Below are 21,184 nucleotides of genomic sequence, written 5' to 3'. Positions count from 1 at the left end.
TATTACAAAATTCACAAATGTTGCTGTAAATCTGGTCAGAAGCAACGTAAAATTCACATACGTTATGCAATTGTGGTTTGTTGCTAAATGTTTTTGAACGTGTAAATGATTTGACTGAAATCTTCTCACTTTGTGTTTTTGACTTGTTTTGGAAAATAACTTGTTTTGTGACATTCCTTTTATTTTATGTTTTTTTGTTATTGTTTTTCTTTTTTATATATGTTCAAAAATAAATAAATCAAATCAAAAATATGTGCTATTTCCAGTGGCTTTATTAAGGTGTAATACCACTCCTGTCCTGTGGTGGCGGTCGTGCACCAACTAGCTCTGATGGCAGTGACACAGGAAACCAGTGTAAACACAAACTCAGCGATACCGCGCCACAGACAACACCTTAAAGGTAAGACTTTATGGTGATTATTTTAGCTCTACGAACACTTCCTCACGTTTATTTATTGGTGTGTAGCCGTGTTTTGTGTTTTGTGTCTCATTGGTCGGTGATGTGTTGTGTCAGTGACTCTAAAAGGGGAAAATAAACCTCTGCTTTGGCTGTGAAAGCAGCACCTGTTTCCTTTAGATAACACACATTAGCGCATTAGATGCACTGACCTAATGAAAATGACTTATATAAAGTCACCAGTCAATAAATGAGTCTCATATAGTGATTCTGGTGCTTGTACATTCTATACACTGGCCTATTTGATCGCTATGCAGAGTATTTCAACCATGTCGTACATACACGAAGCTGTTCTACTTGTTTGGAGCATTCCTTCTGGAATATTTACATAATTCCAGAAGGAATTATGTAAATATTGCTTTAACTCATACAGATGTGTATGTGCGTTTTCATTATAATTAGTTTTAGGACGATCAGCAAAAAAAAGTGCAAAGCATTTTATGTTGGTCAACTAAATAAAAATGTACGTTTTAATCGATGTTTTTTCTGTTATTTTTATTTATTTATTTTATTTTATTTTATTTTTTTGGAGGAAGAGCAATATTCTGTGTATACATCCAGTGTCGTGACTGCATTTCTTTCAGTTAAAAATAGTTTAAAATGTATTAAAAAGAAAGCAATCACTTTAAATTTTCCTGTGTTTTGTATTCTGCAAAAAATGAATTATTTAAAAAATAATATTTTCTATTTTAATTTCCATCCTAATATTAATTGCAAACGTTGTCCAATCATGACAATGACAATTTATGTATTATCATGCAAAGAAAAAAAAATGTGTACGTCATTCACTCATTTATGAAAAACTAATCTAATAAAATGAAACTAAATAATATAAATTTAAAAATTGTCATCAGAGCTCAATTTTGCACATGCTGTAATTTGAGAATAGAACCCGCTTCAATGCAAAATACATATATATATATATATATGTATTATATGTATATATAAAGACGGGTGAGGAACAGAACATTTCACCCCAAATCATGACTGACTGACTGGATATTTCACACTGGACCTCAAACAGCTTGGGTTCTGTTCCTCACCCGTCTTCCTCCAAACCCTTGGACCTTGATTCCCGAATGAAAGGAACACTTTACTTTCATCAGAAAAGAGGACTTTGGACCACTGGCCAATAGTCCAGTTCTTCTTCTCCTTTTTTTTCTGCAAAAACTGAAAAGTAAATGGTCATTTTTTTTTATTCTCCCAGTATTCTAATTTTTTGAATTCCTGTTTTCATGGGTCTTATGAGCTGGAAGCCCAAATTAAAAATAAATACTTGAAATTGTTTAAATTGTGGGCCCTGAATCTATAATCTATGAAAGTTTAACTTTTTGAATGGAATTATGGAAATTAACACTTTTCCATGATATTGAATTTTTTTTGGAAAGCGTCTGTTTATGACTTAAGAAACAACTACTCTGTAAATGTGTACACCTTCATGAGAACATTATGTATGAATTATATTGTTATTGGCATATTTTACACTCAAAACATTGGCTTTAACATGCCATGTGCTAACAATTTAAAATTAAAAAATAACATATAATCTGCCTGTGGCTTTTAAACCAACTTTGACTTTAGTGCAACATGACTTTAGTGCAACTTAACTGAGGTATATGCGTAGAACAACAAATAAATGCACAGAGTTAGTAGGTTTTTTTTAGATTTTATTGAAAAAACACAAGCTGGTCAACATGCCCAGGTTTCAGCACTTCTTTGTGCAGTTACAATGTCTCCTACAGTCGAAAAGACTTTCCTGGTTAAATAAAAGTAAAAAATAAATTATAATTTTTTTATCGATATGAATTGATTTTTTTAACACCCCTACAAACCTGTATTCATACTTTCTTAAAAAAAATACTTTGAAAATATTTTTAAACAAATGTCATGATAATATTTTCCCTCTTCAGGCACAAGTTTGTCCTTCTCGTGATGTGTGTGTCTGTGTCTACCCTGCTTTAGTGACTGACTCCCCATAGAAGAGCTCCGCCAACACCACCTCCTTCCTCCTCCTCCTCCTCCTCCTCCTTCCTCCTTCCTCCTCCTCCTCCTCCCTCCAGTAGTACCTGTGATGCCTCCCTCGTGCCGTGGCTGCCTGTCACAGTACACCCATCATCATCTGGTTGTCTTCCTCCTCACCTTTTTTAGGTAAATACAGATTCCTCTTGTCATTGAGAGATCCTGCTAAAGCAGCGTTGCATTGCAAACACACTCCTGTATTAGGAACTGGATCATCTTAGGATCAAAGATTAACAAAACTTTATAAAATCTTTTGGTTTATTGTTTAATGACCCAGTTTACTGCCAAATATGCTGAAGTTTGAATTTTCAATTTATTATTACATCTGATCCTCTATGTCAGGGGTGTCAAACTCATTGTAGTTCAGGGGTTAAATTAATGCAGACCACTTTGATCTCAAGTGGGCCACGGATTTTAGATGGAAAATAAGCAAATACAGCAATTTTATGCCCTAATTTGTTCTTCCACTGAGAAATGATATATAATAGGGGTGTGCATTACCATGAATCTGACGATACGATTCACAATTTGGATGTCACGATATGATTTGTCCCGATATATGGCGATACGAAACAATACAATATATATTGAGATATCAATAATTACAAATTTCACCTGTACAAGTACAAAATGCTCTAAAATACAATTTATTTCATTTTTTTAAACTTTTTTAAAATGGTAACTGTAATTCAAGTACTGATATCAAAAACAAGTGGCACATTTTTCAAAAAACGTTTAACTTTTGCTTCTACAACAGATTCTGATTCTGTTAAGTTCTTAAATTCTAAAAAAAAAAAAAAAAAAAAAAAAAAAGTAATCAATACATCTATAAACGTGCCCAGTAAGCTTTATGAAAATAAAGTGTAATCAACTTCCAGTCTAAATGCAGTGAAGAGTGGAGGTAGTTTAACAAGGTCTGATGTGGTTCACTGACACCTAGTGACCAGGCATTTACATGCTATGCATATGTTAGCAAAATTACTGGTAATTGATTTTTTTTTTCATTAAAGAAAACATGATTTTAAGAAATTATTTGGATTTTTTTTTTTGGATCAATACGATTATTGCGCAATGAAATATTGCCAAATTGATTTTTCATATAAATAAAGCACCGACAATATCCAAGCAATAAGTGACAGACATCAGTCCCTGCAGGAACTTTACTTTTAATTCCCATGATTTTGTGACCAATTGTTTTTTAATTTATGTGAAACAATTTTAAGAATAACTGCAGGACTGTTTGAGATTGCTGGTTCAAACAAATATCTGACGTAAATACAATGCAGACTGGTTTCTTTTTTAAAGTCCAATTGTTAAGGCACAAAATACATTTTCAATTGCACTTTTAAAAAGAAAAGGAACTACTATGTAGTTTTGCATTGTTTACTGTAGAACCAGAATTTAAATTCATTCATTTGTATTATTCCTTTATTTATTTAGATTTAGATTTATTTTTAGTTAAATTGCATTGTTTTGAATAGTTTATCAAGGGATTCTTTTGACAATGAAAAATAAAAGGAAAATAGTACAGTATTTTCTAGTTTTTTTCCCAAAAAAATAAAGGAATATTTTTCAATCATTATTTGTCTACGTGAATCGAATCATATCGGGAGTTGAGTGAATCGTTACATCCCTATTATTTACACAAACATTCATTTTTACTTTCTCCTGCGGGCTGAATTGGATGCTCTAAAGTGCTGGGTTTGATCCCCGGGCCTTGAGTTTGACACTTGTGCTTCAGAAATTTAGAATTGAACCTATTAGGATGCCGAAATGTATTTAATTGAAACTATTGTTTATCATATAAACAACTCCGAAAAAGAATTCCCACGTTGCGTTGCTCAAACAAAGGCGAGGAAAATTTAGTTGTAAATCACATTTCATACACAAGGCAATTCAGTGTGCTTTACATGATTAAAAAGTGCAACAGAAAACATTTAACAGTTTAAAAATCAATAAGAGCATTTAAAATCAGCAGAGAAAGCAAAACCTACGGTAATATGAGTCAATGAAAAGATAAAAGGCGTAGTCTCTGTTAAAGCTGCTACCCCTGATCATTTTTTATTAGATAATATAAACCAAAAGGAAAGGAAAAAAGCTTTAAATTTTTGCTTGAAAGTTTGTTTTCATCTCCACCCTAAACACTCTTTTTGTTGATATTTCCGCGCATTGCATTGTGGGATGTGGAGTCGTGGAGACAAGTGCATAGAAGTGTTTTGACTTTATTCTGATATCACGTTGAATATCGTAAGCGGCCATTTCAACCTTTTTCTTTTCTTTTTGGAGGAAATTATGTTCAAGTCATTGATTTATGAAGTCTAAACTATGATTTTATTAAGTAAAAAATGAAATCTAAATGCATATTTTATACCAAAAACTCATTATACATTCTATTGCTTGTGAATGTTTTCTAGTAACACTGCAACTTCTATTTGTCAGACGTATAACTGTGGGTTGCAAGTTAATCATCGCAACCATTTTTTTAATCTCCGAGCACAGGATGTGACCAAACATTAACTCTGGTTTTTCACTCGATGCGTATCTGCACCAACCGCTGCGTAACTCAGTCTGCAGTCCAGCAATCCCCATCGCCTCCAGTTTTGCTGCGCAGCTGTTGCAGCAAGGACTCAGTAGATCCCGCTAATTCATGTGTAATCGCGCGATACATGTGTGTGATTTAACCATGGATAAATGCAATATTTATATGTGAAATACAATTTTAAAAGTGCTCGGATCAGGACAAACATAGTATCAACGGAAAGGTCTGGTCCCCCCTTGTTTGAATATGTGCTTGGTTTTCGGATAGAGTCCAATAGAGCCCGAAACACACAAATTTTGGGCCAAACAAGGGATAGGGTTTGTGTTAATTTTTCAAAACTGTGGCATCAGTGGACAGATTTCATTTCCCTGAGTCCGAAATGGGCTTCGTCGGTATTTTCCTCTGTCAATAGATGGAATTACAATCTGTTTTGAACACGGAGTATTGTATTTTGAATATAATTCTAGTATTTTATTCTGTGTCAATGCACTACTTCCTGTCCCACACGGGTTTATTTTTGTTAAATTGCTGCAGCACAGCTCCAGTATCCAGCAGAAATAGAAGTTCTGCGTATTTGCTGCAGAGTTGCAACAGTTTTGGTGCTGTGCTGGTGCACAATTCTGATGTGGTAGAAATTGGTTGTAAGGGTTACAATTCTTTGGGAATCCAATGTTTCCATTCCTAAATGATTGTAACTATGGTTACTGGCTGTGAACCATGGCAAGGTATGGTTTATTTTGCAATCACAACTCTGGATGTTTTCCCATGATTCTCTATTGTCTGTGGTTGTCACTTCCTCTTCAGCTATGTGCTGCTGCACGCCTCCAGGAAGACGTTCAGCAATGTGAAAGTGAGCATCTCTGCTCAGTGGACGCCATCTTTCCAGAATGACTCAGCGGTTGCCTTCTCCCCCAATGAGGTACAGGGACACCATTACTGCACTGTTTCTATGCAGACAATTAAGGAAAAAGTACTGGGAATCTTTCTCTTTAGAATTAAAACCTCAAAATCTGAAGGATTGCGTGGCCCTGCTTTCAGAACTTTTAATCCTCTGCCCCAGGGAAGGTTTCTGTCCTCCCCAGGCTCACCTTTAAGACTGCTGCTCTACTTGTTTTGCACTATTCAGATATTTATTATTTAAACTGTTCTTTCAAGAAATGTAGAAAATGAAGCAGTACCAGTTAGTGCAATGAGTAGAATAATAGTCTTATTAAATAATTTGAAGAAGACAAGAAAAAATACTAAAGGCCAACATTGTGCTGTCATATTTTTGTCATTAGCATGAATAAGGTATGATGGAGGCTATAATTAAGTGTCTTTTGCTAAATTATGACACCTTTGGAGCTACGTTGGCATTTTTTGGGGTAGGTGGAGGGATCTAGTGGGGTTTGGTAGGGTTAGGGTAACAAACGACACTTAATGACAGCCTTCATGACGCCTTATTCGTGCTAATGACAGGTGTCATGTCATATAATAACAGCCCCCCCCCCCGCTACCTGTAAATGATTTAGACAAACGTGAGCTTAACTTAACGTGTTTTTTGTTCTTTTGTCAGACGTGGGAGAACAATCGTCTGTTTGCAAATGAAAATGAGGCCACCCTGTTTCTTGGAGTGCTGGACTCCATCTTCCTCTTCTCCTACGCTGTGGTGAGTTTTTTTTTTGTGTCGACCCCTCCTCTTAAAAGTGCAGACATTGCTTAAGTCAAGTCAAGAAAAGTTTGTTTGTATAGCACTTTTCATGTACAGGACAATTCAAAGTGCTTTACACAAAACAAACATCACAGTAGCGCTAGCACACCATAAAAATCACATTTGAAAATGAGGAAAAATGTAAAACAAAATCAATCAATAAAACAGGATAATACCAGATAAAATAGTGTGACAGTTTTTGTTTCATAGATGAGGAGCGTAAAAACTGAACGTAAAATGGGCTTTCAACACTAGCTGAACTGGATGGGAAATGATGTTGAATAGGAGTGTGACGATATCTTGATACGGCGATATATATCGCATGATCGATTATCAATATGCTCGCGCTAAGTATCGATTTTTTTTTTTTTTTTGTCCCAAAACCTTTTCTTCTTTTTCACTAAAATGTGCAGGTACATCTTCACAAACATTTTGTCACTGTTTGTTGAAGGAACCAATATATTGCAATATAATGGTGTCACTGGTAAGAAAGACTGTATTTTTTGTTTACAGAAAGCATTATTAGAGATACTTATTTGTTTACATTGTTATGTCAATTTATTGTCTTTCAGACAAACTAAAAATTTTATTTTTTCACTAAATCTTTTTTTTTTCTTGTTATGTCATAGATTATCGTAGATTGATTTCTGACCAATATATCAATAATCGCAGTATCGTCATATCGTGAGATAATCATTATCGTGAGCTTTGTATCGCGTATTGTATCGTATCGTGAGGTACTCAGTGGTTCCCACCCCTAATATTGAATCTGTTGCCTGTTCCATACAGGGTCTGTATCTGAGCGGCGTGATCGGAGACAGAGTGAACCTACGCTACGTGCTCTGTGTGGGCTTGTGTGGCTCGGCTGTAGTGGTCAGTGCAGAAAAACAACTCATTTCATTGATGTTTTTTGTAAATACTACATTGAATTGGGTCATTAGTTTCTGTTATCGTGTGTTCGCCTCTGCAGGAGTTTGTGTTCGGCACCGTCACAGAATGGCTCCACATCTACAACGTGTACGTGTACTGCGTGCTGTGGGTGCTGAACGGCCTGCTGCAGTCTGCAGTGTGGCCCAGCGTGGTCGCCGTCATGGGCAACTGGTTTGGAAAGGCGGGGTGAGGAGAACACGTTTGATCGTATTTTAGAACCAGACACAGGATACAGACATTTTTAGACAAGTTTATCTGAGTTAAGTTGAGCTTCATAATATGCACCCACACACAGAGACACATGCACATACACGCACACAATGATGTCCATTCAGCGTCCTGCAGCATAAACATAGAGGCCTTTTAGGTGCAGGATTCCTGCTTAGGGAAAACATGTAAGCAAAATCAGTGCAGAAACAGCAGCTCATTGAGTGGCCTCTGAAGCCACGCCCACATTTACAGAGCATGCTTTCTTACATGATTAGAGCTTTTTCATGTTGTTTGTTTACACACGTTTAATCTAATAGCGACATTTAGACATGGTTGTGTTGTGTTTCCAGGAGAGGCTTCATATTTGGTTTATGGAGTGCCTGTGCCTCTGTGGGAAACATCCTGGGTGCCTTCCTGGCTTCTAGTATGCTCAAATATGGATATGAGGTGAGGTATTATTTAAAGGGGGATCCCCACTGATTGTTTTTACAAATGTGGCCTAAAATCTTTAAAATGTCCTTATTTGAAGATCTATGCCTAACAAAACGCATTATTTTGCACCATATTTGTTTTTAACTTTTAAAAATGAGACTACTTTACCGTTTTAAAACCTGTATTCCGCCATCTTGAAATCACGTGATTGATGATGTCACACGCCCATTTGCCTGTAAACATCCCATTGTTTTCTACTGAAGTGAAACATTCAGCCTGTTGTTTAGATAATTTAGCAGCTTTTTCAGTTAAAATGGCAACTTGTGCTGCTTTTGGTTGCTTTGGTCTAAATCAGGGGTGTCAAACTCATTTTAATTCAGGGGCCAAGTATGAAGCAGTTTGATCTAAAGTGGGGCACAGATTTTGTGCGAAAAAACGAGTAATTTCAACATTATTGTGCCCTAATTTGCACTTCTACGTATACATAAAATACAAAATATATAAGCAACCGACAATATCCAAGCAATAAGTGACAGATATCAATCCCTTCACTTTAAATTTCCTTGATTTTTGTGACCAATTTCTATTTAAATAATATGTAAATATTGTGTAATAATTTGAGGAAAATTTAAGGATTTTGTAATAACAGAGTTTTTTTCAACAGTTTAACATTAAAAATGACTGTAGTCAAGCGAGTTTCATTTACACAATGATTATGTTTTCTCTGTAATTTTTGCTTTCTCCAGCATCCTGAATTGGATGCTCCAAAGGGCCAAATTTGGACCCCGGGCCATGAGTTTGACACATATGTTAAATATTCAGGAGAAGTTAAAGATGTCAATGTAGCCCTCTTTGTTTTACCAAAAGAGAATAAAAATGCACAAACCCTGAGGATAGAAGTTCTTTTGGGTGGGAGTCATTCAACAGTTGGTGATTACTTGCTAAGAGCGTGTCTCGCACTGAGCTCTTCTTCTCTGCTTCATCGTCTACTACCAAACCGCAGAGTAGTAGAACGGTCTCCCCCTGCGGTCATAGATTTTTTTTCGGGTCTCAATTGTTTTTATCCTCTTTCGGCAAACCAAAGAGGTTTACATCGACATCTTCATCTTTTCCCGATTATTTAGAGCAACTAAAAGCAGCACAAGTTGTCATTTTGACTGAAAAAAGCTGCTAAATGATCTAAAAAGCTGAATGAATGTTTCACTCCAATAGAAAACAATGGGATGTTTACAGGCAAATGAGGATGTGTGACTTCATCAATCACGTGATTTCAAGATGGCAGAATACAGGTTTTAATACGGTAAAGTAGTCCCATTTTTAAAAGTTAATAACAATAAAATAATGTGTTTTGTTAGGCATAGATCTTCTAATCCCTTTAACTATAACACAAGTGCAGCCAGGGAGTGGCTTCATGGTGTGCTGACTGTGTGCAGTATGCCTTCCTGGTGACCTCGGTGGTACAGTTTGCTGGAGGAGTGGTGGTTTTCTTCGGCCTTCTAACCTCTCCTAAGGAAGTTGGTACGGAAATCTGTTCTGTTCTGTTTTTTATCGATCAAAGGAACTTATGTCAGTGGCTTTGATTTTTTTTAAGTTTCAGTAAATAGTGGAGATGTGTTTGTGTGTGTGTGTGTGTCCCAGGTTTGGATGTGGAGTCAGGGACTGGCCTGAACCCAGTGGAGACGGACACAGGCAGTTACAGGCCTCTGATGAGTGACGAGGAGGATGAAGAGGTGCACGTGTACTGCAGACAGCAGCAGGATGAACAGGAGCCAGAGGAGGTTCAGGTTGAGCCTCCACAAGCTGTCAGCTTCCTGCAGGCTTTCTGCCTGCCCGGAGTTCTGCCTGTCAGTTAATTGATAGATATATAGAATATAGTAGTATGAGCTTCCAACATGGGAACATTTCTGAAGTGTGTGTGTGTGCGTGTGCAGTACTCCTTGGCGTATGCCTGTCTGAAACTGGTCAACTACTCCTTCTTCTTCTGGCTCCCGTTCTACTTGAGCAACAACTACAAATGGAAGGAGGCCGAGGCTGACCGGCTCTCAGTGTGGTACGATGTCGGGGGAATCATCGGTAGGCTTTAGCAACTTCTATTATCTACTCAGTTTCATCCAAAAACTAGATTTTAAGCTAAATATCTTTAGCTTTGGCTTTTTTTACTGTATTTACTAGTGATGCACCGAATTTCAGCCACCAAAAATGGCCCTAAAGTGCATTTTTAGTTTTTGGCCAAAACACTTATCTCACCGAAACAACTGAACTGAAACAGGATGTTATCAAGACACTAGCGCGCTTTTCTGTAAACGGACCAACCTTTCCACGGACCAACGGAGCGGTTGTATTTCAGTACATCTCAGCACTAAAGCGTTTTCTAAGCAGAGTTTGACACTGAGCATGTAAGTGTGTTTTATGTTTCTGTGTCACATCTACACTGTAGTTACGTGTAGCCCTCCGTCAACACAGACCCCTACACGACAGCCTGACGCACGGCTGCACATCTGCAGTAGAATTTATTTCAGTCTGTCAGCGCACGTTTCACAGAGATCCTCTGATCTTTGTCACGACTGTACGTGGTCCGCATTACGAAGTTCATTTCTTGGATGGGATTAAACCCGCGCGCATAAGAAATGATCCACGCTGCAATGAAAGCAGAGAACATGCTTGGAGACACCCAAAGGAAAGGAGAGTAAAGCTGACAGAGTCACTGTGATAAAGCAGAGAAGCTGCTCTTCATTCAGAACCTCAGTGCACTTTGTGTTTTAATGTAAGAACATATTTCATTTGACTCTTTCATCAGCCCAGTCACTTATAGACCTGTATAACCTTATTTAATGTATAAGTGGGGTCAAGTTAAACATTTAATTTAATTTATTTTATAATGTGCATTGTTGGAATGTCAGTGTTAAACAAATATTTTAATTGATTTATTCTTTAAAGCATTAATATTAATGTATACAATTGCAATGCTTTGATTTTAGTGAAGTTATTAGGACACATGCAATGGGACTAATAATGTTTTTCTGTTTTCGGCCCAGGTTTTCCCATTTTTGGTTTTTGGTTTCGGCCACGAATTTTCATTTTGGTGCATCCCTAGTATTTACCCCTGTTTTCTTTTCATGTTCAATACCTTCCATCCTCTTGGTTGTTCACTGGCAGGTGCGACGGTTCAGGGTCTGATCTCAGACCTAATGGGGAAGAGAGCACCAGTGTTGGCCCTGAGTCTGGCTCTGGCTATGGGAGCTCTGGTGGGCTACAGCCGTAAGTTAGAGCACATTTATGGGATTTTTTTTAACTCAACTTTTGAACCACAAAGTGCTGATAAAGCAATAAAGACGTGTGCGTGTGCCTCTTTACCCTCAGGATCTCCTAACGATCAGGTGATAAACGCTGTGCTCCTCGCCACCACCGGCTTCTTCATCGGAGGTCCGTCCGGCATGATCAGCTCGGCTATATCAGCTGACCTGGGCCGACAGGAGGCTGTAAGGGGCAGTCAGGAGGCTCTGGCTACCGTCACTGGTATAGTGGATGGAACAGGAAGCATCGGGGCTGCTGCAGGACAGGTAAACATGAGTCTGTACCAGGGTTGTGGTCAATTTTAATCGCGTAATTGATCATTATTTACAGTTACGGCATAATTGTAATTGAGTTCAGATAATTGACTTTGTAATTGTAATTGGCATAAAACTCGGGAAGCATGTTACAGGTCTATGGCTTACACACATGTAGTTAACAATTATTAAAATATGTTTCATATCAAGTTTTAATACTTCCTGTGAGTGAATCTTCACCCCCACATACAGGTGGTAAGGGTTAGAAGGGCTAGGGGTTAGTGCAGGGGTGTCACTCATTTTAGTTCAGGGGCCAAATATGGACCAGTTTATTCTCAAGTGTGCCCCAGATTTTAGGTGGGGGGAAAAGAAAGATTTTGAACATCACTGTGACCTAGTTTTCAATATCGGTTTAATTCACTTAAAAATCATTGATTTTGTCACCAATTTTTGGGTAATTTAGAGGAATTTTGTGCAGTTGTTTGTGAAAATATGGAGAGTTCTTTCCACAATTTCGAATTAAAAATTACCGTAAATGTTCTAAAGGGCCAGATTTGGCCCCCGGGCCTTGAGTTTGACACATGTGGGTTAGTGGGTTAGGATATAAGGGAATTTATTTAAATAAGGACGATACAAAGAGTAACAATAGTGTGAATGTAACTGATGTTTTGTACAAAGAGTTTATAGCTTTTGCTAAATTCCATCTCTGGTCTCTATTTGGGCTTTTAACTAAAATATAATAATCAACGCACTAAAATGTAAATGTAAAGATGCTAAAACTATAGTACACAAACACAAATGCACATACATCTCATCATACACGTACACCAAAATACATACTACATGAGATCATCAGTAAAGCACTTGGTTCCATATGGGCTGTTTTTTAGCGCTATATACGATAAATATAAGTTAATAAAATTGTAGTTGAACTTAAGGTATTGAGAAAATAATTGTAATTGACTTTCAGGAGGAAAATAATAATTGTAATTTAATTGTAATCAGCAAAATTACAGTCACAAAATGTAATAGTAACTGAAAAATGTAACTGACCCCAACCCTGACTTATAGCTTCATGAGACCAAAAACGTTGCATTTGTACCTTTGCACTGAGCACTTATTTATCATCTTCTAGTATCTGGTTTCCCTGATTGAGAGCAACCTGGGCTGGATGAGTGTCTTCTACTTCTTTATAGTCATGGTAAGACGCTGGAATCATAGTGAGGCTGTTTTTCACCAACTTTACCCTCATTGTTCACAACCCGTGTCGTCTTTCCGTCACAGACTGGAGGCAGCATCATGTTCATCTCTCCTCTGCTGCTCAAAGAGCTGCGCAGCATGTGGAGCGAGCGACGAGCTCTGCAGAGGCAGCTGTGAGAACCTCTGCCTGAACACCATGAAGTCACTCACAGGACGTGTACATACTGTATTTTAACGTATCAATGAATGTAAATAATGCTGATGATTTTTTTATCAGCAGTGTGTTTGAGTTTTTACTGATGGATCAGAATCATAGGATGTTAGGATGGATTAATAATAAGGGGGTTGTATGATAATCTAGATATTGCACAGTACGAGTACGGTGATGATCAAGGCTCTAATGGAGCTGTATTTGTTTTTTATTTCCTGTGTTATGACGTCATTGTAAAAGGGGCGGGGCATCCTGTACTCCTCAACATGTGATAACCACTTACTGGTACTTGACATGAGCTAATCATTCCCTCATTTTTAGTTTACAACGCCACTGTCAGTTGGTGGCATGAGCTAACCACTTGTTTCACTTGGTTAAATGTGAACTTTTATGAAGCAGGACAATGTGAATAATAGTCTTAAATGTTTTATTTACTGATTTTATTGCCACACATTTCAGAACCACCATGACTAGAATTATCAGCTTGTGTTTTAATATCATCAACTGTTTGGAAAAAGGTACAATGAGCGTCTCTGTGTGTGTTTTTCTCTAAATGAGGAATGTATTTTGAATGTAATATGAACTGTATGTGGAATGTCAAAACTCTGTTGTGCAATTTTATGACATTTTAGGTTCAACCTGTGTAAAATGATTTAAAATAAATCTTAACTTCACTGAAAAAGTATTGTTTTTTTTATTTTTGTATTTGTATTAAATTAAGATTTAGACCTGGTTGCATAATTCAAAATAGTATTACCAAACCCAACCGCCAGGGGGCGGTGCTACCTGAAGTTAATTTCCCGCCTTTTTCATCGTGCATGAAAAAACAAAAACATGATTTATATAATCAATATTTTTTTTTATTAATTTGAACGCTCCATATGACTTTATGTAAAGCAACAGTGCACCAACAATTCAGCAATAAACTTTTTCAGCATTAGTAATGATACAAACACTTCCAGAACAGCAAAGAAGTAGACTTTGAACTGTAAATTAGGAGTACAAAAACCTGTATTATTTACAGATAATTATTACAAATGGTACACAAATATTCATTCATGCATTTACAAAGCCAGAAATATAAAATTATGCTTTATAACAACAGATGATTAGAAAAGACTGCTTTGATTTTTTTTTTTTTTTTTTATTAGATTAATTGTATGAATTCCTCTTGACAGATTGGAGGAAAATGTCAACAACAAAAAAAAAACAAACAAAATATATTTTCAACAGTTTTGACATTTCAGGAGGATGAACCAAAAGAACAAATGTGTAGTTTTTCAAACATTACTTTTAAAAAAAAAAACGTTTTTTCTCCACAATTTTAAAGTAGTGCAAAGATGTAGTTTGAGAAAACCATAGACATGTTCAGTTGAAAAAAGCAAATCCAGAGTTTTTATTTACGTCCTTATAGAAAAATAATATAAAATGAACTTTGAAGGCTTTGTCTTGAACACACAAAAGAAGAAACACACAAACATGTTATTGGGTCCAAACTAAACCCGACATGTTAACAAACTCCTGCTTTCATGTGGGTTTTTCACACGGGTCGACACAGAGGGAGACTTTGAAGGTAGCAGACAAAAGCTCGTCTGAATCACAGGCCAATTGTCTGGCTGGAGAAATCCTTTGATCCAGACTTTAGATGGTGAAACTCTGTTCAAAGTTTGTCCTTTTGCTGCTGTCCGCCCTCCCCCACGCCCTCCACTCAGATCCCTCTGCTCTATTCTGGGAACGCTGTCAGAGACCATTTAAGAGGGGGTGGGGGGGGGGGGGGGCTCCTCCTCGAGGGAGCCCAGTTCCCCCCACACAGACGCAGAGCGCGCCACTGACTCTTGTACACGAACCAAAACAAGTTTATCATTAGAATCGTCTCTCGTTCGCCATTATTTGTGTGTGTGAGCTCTAATGACTGATGGATTTGTTTCTAAGGGTTTAATGAATGTCTCTGGAACACTGAATGAGGTAGTCACAGCAGGTTATGGCGTCTTTAACCACACTTGAATCAAACTATACAGCCTTGTGTATCATATTTGACAAAACGTCCAAAAAACAAAACAAAAAAAAAATTATTTTAGTTTTTCAAAAATAAATTAGAAAGCAATTTTTTTTCTAATTATTATTCCTATTTAATTTTTGTTCCTCTTTTTTAGATGGTTTAAAAAAAAAAATTTGCTTTTAAAATGATATCTTCATTTTACTTCAGTTTTTAGCCAAATTTCTGACGTTTTCTGTGCTTTTTTTTTTTCCTTCTTTCATTTGATACAAATGATGATGATGATGATGGCACGATGTTCCCTTTGGTTAAGAAGCCACTACTTTAACACTTACAATTAAAAATAAACAAACAAACAGTCAAACATACATAAATACAAACAAACACCTACATTAGGAAAGAAAATATAGACAAAGGATGGAAAAATGCTACATTGTTTCAAAGCATAAAGCTGACCAAAACATACGACCAAAGGAGGTAATGGTTAGGGATAAACTTACAACCCCATTATGTGTATATTATAAAACTCATATAGTAAAAAGACTTACTAAGTTGTACATGTTGTTGCTGTTGTGATGGATCATTAGTGGCCAAAGTTGAGGAATTAGTGCCACGTTCAGTCTAAGGCATAAATTGGAGGCAGTGGCTTTGTTTTACTTGTTTTCTTCTTCTTCTTCTTCTTTTTTTTATTTATTTTTATTTTTTCAAACATTGTTTTAATGATGACCTGCCATCATGTGTAATAAATAAATAAATCACATATGAACAACCATTATTAATCAGAATTGAAGATGCTACCTGAGTTGCTCCACTGACCCATAACCTGGAGGACTAATTACAGACTTGCTGCCAAATTTTGAGCCCCAGAGTGAGGCTTTGACCCCTGCTACGGGGGGTGAGACTTATGTGTGCTGCGTGTTTCCAGGAACAGCAACTCGTCTAATCTAAACCTCCTCTGGCTTGTGGCAAGACATAGAGAAAGGTCAAGCACTGAGGTCAAGTAGTTTTTAAGGCCTCTGAAAAACACGTCGGCCTGTTCCCGTTCACTCCTTAAAGAGTGCATTCAGTATGGTTTCACAGTATGGTTGAAGATAAGTAGAACAGTATGAGGAGTTTACAGTACAGTATGAGTGTCTCTGTTGTCTTAGCTTGATATACTGGGAGGAATGTAGCTTCGGGCACTTGTCAAGTCGTTGAGTTCGTGGAAAGTCTCTGAGTATTTGCTACATATTTACACATACGCTGCATTAGGTGAGGATAAGGATCACTTCTTGTTGTTTTCTTATTGTCGGGAAGACATTTTGTAATGCAGCATTTTCCTCTTCTTCACCTTAAAGAAATCTGTTTAATGGAAGAGAAATGTGATTAGAATAAAGATGGTAAAGCAACAGATTGTATTGTTATACAATACAATAAAAAAAAAAAAGCTTTTTCTACATCATCATGGTTAATATCAATGAAAAACAGCTGATAATTAATTCTTGCAAGTTAATTTTGTCTTCTCTGCCAACTGTCAGCCTTCCTCAGAGGCATCTAGTGATTCCTTTGATGTATCCATAAGAAAAGCACCAAAGCATCTACTGATCGCATTCATGTGTCCTTATGGCCCGATGGTCTCTGGATAAGAGAGCGATCAGTAGATGCTTTGATACTTTTCTTATGAGAGAACTCGTAGTGATATTGTACATCAAAGCAATCATTAGATACCTCTGAGAAAGACTGACAGTTCACAGTCAAAACATGTCAGGAAATCAAATTTCCTGAAAAAAAAATTGAAATCTTGCATATTAGCTGATAAATAGAATAGAATAAAGAGATGTTTGAATAACTCACCTGTGATTGATGACTGCCTGCGTTTCCACGGTCTCTGGATCCGATAGCACCTCTTTGTGGTCACTTCAAGAAACTCGTCCCCAGATCCAGACGAGCTGCTAGAAGCACAAGACCCTTCACCGGAGGAGGAAACCGACATCCGCCTCTTGGATCTTTCCGCCCCCGCTTTGCGCCGCTGCACCATGGCGCTGCGGTAAAACGCCGGCACGTCTTGGCACCGAAGCTCCTCCCACTCGATGTCGGAGTCTTTGCCCGGCATGTCGCTCTGGAAGTCAAAGTTCCAGCGCTTGTTGGCAACTTCTATGCTCAGGCAGAGCAGTCGCTGGAAGTCCTGCTGCAGCTGCTGGTGGTCCACTGGACCGAAGAGGTTCCTCCGCACCGAGCCTCGCTTCAACCTGAGGGCCTCGATGCCTCCCAGGCGAGACGTCTCGGACTCACACACCGAGTCTGCCGCTGCTGTAGATTCTGAAGTACAAGCCGTGGCCATTTTTCCTACAGAGAACAAAAACAGACAGACGACGTTAGGGGTGTGCATTGCCATGCATCGGACGATGTGGTATATCCCGATGCAATACACATTGCGATTACCATGACTACCTGTCAACATTGAGCTGTTGACTCTGAGAGAAACTACGACATCATCAACCAGAAGATCCACAGTGTGGATGGGAAATTTAATGGTATATATATATACTGTATATATATATATATATATATTTATTTATTTTATTTTTTTGGTAGCCAGAACATCACCATAGTTTAATCACCTGTTCCATGACCCATTTATCAATTTTCACACTGACAGATAGAGGCAAACGCAGAGTAAAACATAACCTCACTGCTCTGTGCTTTGCATAAAAAAAAAGATTTTGACATTTTTTAAATCGATACAATAATTGCGCGGTGAAATATTGCAATATATCCCCAAATAGATTTTTCCTTACACCCTTAGATGACGTGAGGCAAAGTGATCTCAGCGCTAAGGCATTCAATGAGGTGTGATGTGTGCTGTTAAACAAACAAACCAGCACTACCTGCCCTCCAGCACCTTTTGGTGTTTTATGGGATCAAATACACATGCCCAGAACACACTGAGTAACTAATTAGTGCACCTGAGCTGACAGCATATAAACCTGACTCTCCACCTGCTCGGGCGTTTGGCAGAGGTCAGAGCTGAAGGTCGGTGAGAGCCACATGGAGTAAAAATTAAGAGTGAGAGAGACACACGGAGGAATGTTTCCATCTGCACTCGTGTCATTAGAGCAGTGGTGCTGAATACAACACCCCATTGAAATATGAAGCCAACCACATTCTGTTTTGATTTTGTATCGTACTACAAATGCAGTAAAAAAAAAAAAAACATATAATCATTGACAATTTTTTATATCTTGCCAATATATATATATTTTTTTTATTAAATCACCAAACAGAAATGCAATTATCTGAATCTGAAATACAGTGGAATTTTTTTTATTTTTTAGCAAGATGTATTTTTGCTTCTTTTTTTTAACCTCCCCCCGGGGGACATATTTTTACTATATATACATATATACACCTGTAAAAAAAACAATATTTCATTTGAATCTGAGCAGGACCACTGATCCAGATAATTGCATATATCTGTCAAAGAGGATATCTGAGTGCACATCTAAAATCATAAGGTTTTTTTTTTTTTTCATCCAAGGAAAAATAAATCGCTAATAACAATGGCGAACGTGCACTCAAGATTTTATTTATTTATTTATTTATTTTTTGTTATCAAGTCTATTTCTTTTAGTCCAGGGGACCTGAGAAATGTGGTTTGGCCTACTTTGGGCCACGACAAACAGTTTGTAAAACCCTGAAAAAAAAATCTCAAACAAATTTCTATAATTAAAATCACAGCAGCGTCGGAAATATTCAGCTTGTTTTACAAAGAAAGGTGTATTCAAAGTTTTTTTTTTTTTTTAAGAGTTGTCAGAAATCAAGATTTGGTTTCTTAGAATAAAGAAAACTTCCCTTTAATATGTTCACTTTTAGTGTCTTCAGGTTACTACACTCAGACACTGCAGTTATTGCTGTGCCATGAATCCCCCCAAAGGAAAGCTCACTAACAGCAGAGAAAGGGTTAAAGAGGGGCAGGATAAGGGCACTGGGTAAGTGTGTTACTACACATGTACATTTCAAAAAAACGACATTATGGGATCAGTCAATTGCGCACTTCAATCTAACCTCAAAATCTTAACCTATAACAAGCACACCTCCAATTTTCCGCTCGGAGATAATGACTACATTATTAAAATATAATTGCCCCCCCTCCCTTTTTTTATCTCCCCTCTCTGCTAGTGAAAGTTGTTTTCCAGTGGTAAGTAGGTCAGGTTTCCAGTTCCAAGGATATCCAACCAAAAAAAATCCTCAAATTTCCAGAAAAACACAAAGAAAAAAATATTTTGAACTAGTTTGTCTGAAGCATCAAATCTTGCATTTATGGTTAAAAAAAAAAAAAGATTGAAAAAAGTTCAGTTTTACAGTATGTGACGCAGTTACAGTTGCACGATGTGGATGTGGGTCAATGACATGTGTGATGCAACACAATCAACACACAATTTTGTCATGATGCTTGTACATTACATTGCACATCATTGACATTAGTTTAACACAAATACATCAAATGTAGCGACGATTATGTGTGAGATAGTTAATTCTGGCGTAATAGCAAAAAAAACATTAAACGCATCCATTTAGTGCCTAATTTCTCATTAAACAGAAGTTATACAAACATTAAATTGCATAACATTAATGTAAATGAATAAAACATAATGAAAGAAATGATTTTTATGGCGTTAAAAGCAGCAAAAACAAATCAAATCTCACCATCAGCGTCCGTGCGTAAAGCTGTTCCAAACGGGTATTCACCGCTAACGCGTTTTCTTTCCAAATTTACGCACAACTGCTCGAGTCCAGAGGAGAGATGGGGAGTTGGTGACAATCCAACCACGCGAACACACGGTCACATTGAACACTTCGCGGAGCCACTACCCACTATACAGTACCGCAGACCCCGCCCCTCGCTTATCTACTGTTTGTTGTGGAGTCTGAGAAAGGGAAGGGCGTATAGAGAAGTCAGGTCACATAATCACCGTCAAAACGGTCCTAGTAGTTGGAACTGAGCCAGGAGGTAAACAACGATCCATACGTTTTAATATTGGAAAACACAACGTGAGATGAAAAGAGTCCGAAAGCGCGACAAGAGCGCACGGAGAAGTTCTTTACGCACAGCCAAACCGGCAAATAAAGCGCAACAACTCCACCAAACTACATAGAAAGTTCACAAGTACAAAAAAAAAAAGCTTTTGATTAACAACTTCTTACCAAGTTTAAGTCTTCCCCAGCGCTGTAGATTGCCGGGTATTTTCTGTGCCAGTTCGCGCCCAGAGCGTCGCTTCTATCCCAGTTTGAGTAACGGAATTAGGTCAAATATCTTGGCATCGGCTTCCATTTGCCCAGCCTGCTTATATGTGACACACATTCCCGTGTACTAGTGCTTGCATGACGTTGTGTTTACGCAGGGTGTCCACCTCCTCAAGTCACGTTGAGCTGCAACGTGACCAGTAGTTCGCGCTGGATTTGCCCTACTTATGTTCAAATAGCCCCAGTCTCATGGAAAAAACTGAAAAAGCGTGTTACTGAAAGCAGAACCTGGTGTTCCTAAAAGTTAACACTTTCAGTCCAACTGGTTCAAAGTGAAATTTTACAAAACAGGGAAAGATTATGTTACAAAAAAGTGCATTTTTAGGTACATTACCACACATTAATATTGATGTAGTGTTTCTTCCATAAGCTAAATGGAGTCAAACAGAGCTATACATCAACGTGGAAAAAACCATGTGGATAGATTAATTTTAGAGTTTAATTTAAATATGCAAACAAACAAGAAATCAAAACTTTTAAACATACATAGATAGATAGATAGATAGATAGATACTGTAGATAGATAGATAGATAGATAGATAGATAGATAGATACTGTAGATAGATAGATAGATAGATAGATAGATAGATAGATAGATAGATACTGTAGATAGATAGATAGATAGATAGATAGATACTGTAGATAGATAGATAGATAGATAGATCTTAT

The 21,184-nt window shown here is 37.4% G+C and overlaps 2 protein-coding genes across 3 annotated transcripts; one reads left to right on the top strand and one right to left on the bottom strand.

Moving 5' to 3' along the window:
* The first annotated feature begins 318 nt into the window (after positions 1 to 318).
* On the top strand, positions 319 to 13,918 carry slc37a3 (solute carrier family 37 member 3). Its single transcript, XM_028449681.1, has 14 exons — positions 319 to 400; positions 2,420 to 2,605; positions 5,820 to 5,934; positions 6,571 to 6,663; positions 7,495 to 7,578; positions 7,676 to 7,821; positions 8,196 to 8,292; positions 9,711 to 9,795; positions 9,916 to 10,121; positions 10,209 to 10,350; positions 11,434 to 11,535; positions 11,638 to 11,837; positions 12,961 to 13,026; positions 13,110 to 13,918. The coding sequence occupies exons 2-14, from the start codon at positions 2,529 to 2,531 to the stop codon at positions 13,200 to 13,202; spliced, it is 1,506 nt and encodes a 501-aa protein (XP_028305482.1). The 5' UTR covers positions 319 to 400; positions 2,420 to 2,528; the 3' UTR covers positions 13,203 to 13,918.
* Positions 13,919 to 14,906: 988 nt separating this feature from the next.
* cdkn1d (cyclin-dependent kinase inhibitor 1D) lies at positions 14,907 to 20,603 on the bottom strand. Of its 2 annotated transcripts, none has more exons than XM_028451523.1 (3): positions 20,417 to 20,603; positions 17,066 to 17,557; positions 14,907 to 16,573 (listed from the first exon to the last, which is right to left on the bottom strand). In XM_028451523.1, the coding sequence occupies exons 2-3, from the start codon at positions 17,550 to 17,552 to the stop codon at positions 16,515 to 16,517; spliced, it is 546 nt and encodes a 181-aa protein (XP_028307324.1). In that variant the 5' UTR covers positions 17,553 to 17,557; positions 20,417 to 20,603; the 3' UTR covers positions 14,907 to 16,514. The 2 variants fall into 2 exon arrangements, with proteins under 2 accessions (XP_028307324.1, XP_028307323.1); XM_028451522.1 differs by lacking the exon at positions 20,417 to 20,603 and adding an exon at positions 19,919 to 20,351.
* Positions 20,604 to 21,184: the final 581 nt, after the last annotated feature.

The sequence above is a fragment of the Gouania willdenowi genome, chromosome 6 (genome assembly GCF_900634775.1).
Source record: "Gouania willdenowi chromosome 6, fGouWil2.1, whole genome shotgun sequence".
In the NCBI taxonomy this organism is placed as follows: Eukaryota; Metazoa; Chordata; class Actinopteri; order Blenniiformes; family Gobiesocidae; genus Gouania; species Gouania willdenowi.
The sequence above is the reverse complement of the archived record's forward strand: the minus strand, read 5'-3'. Positions and strand labels throughout refer to the sequence as shown.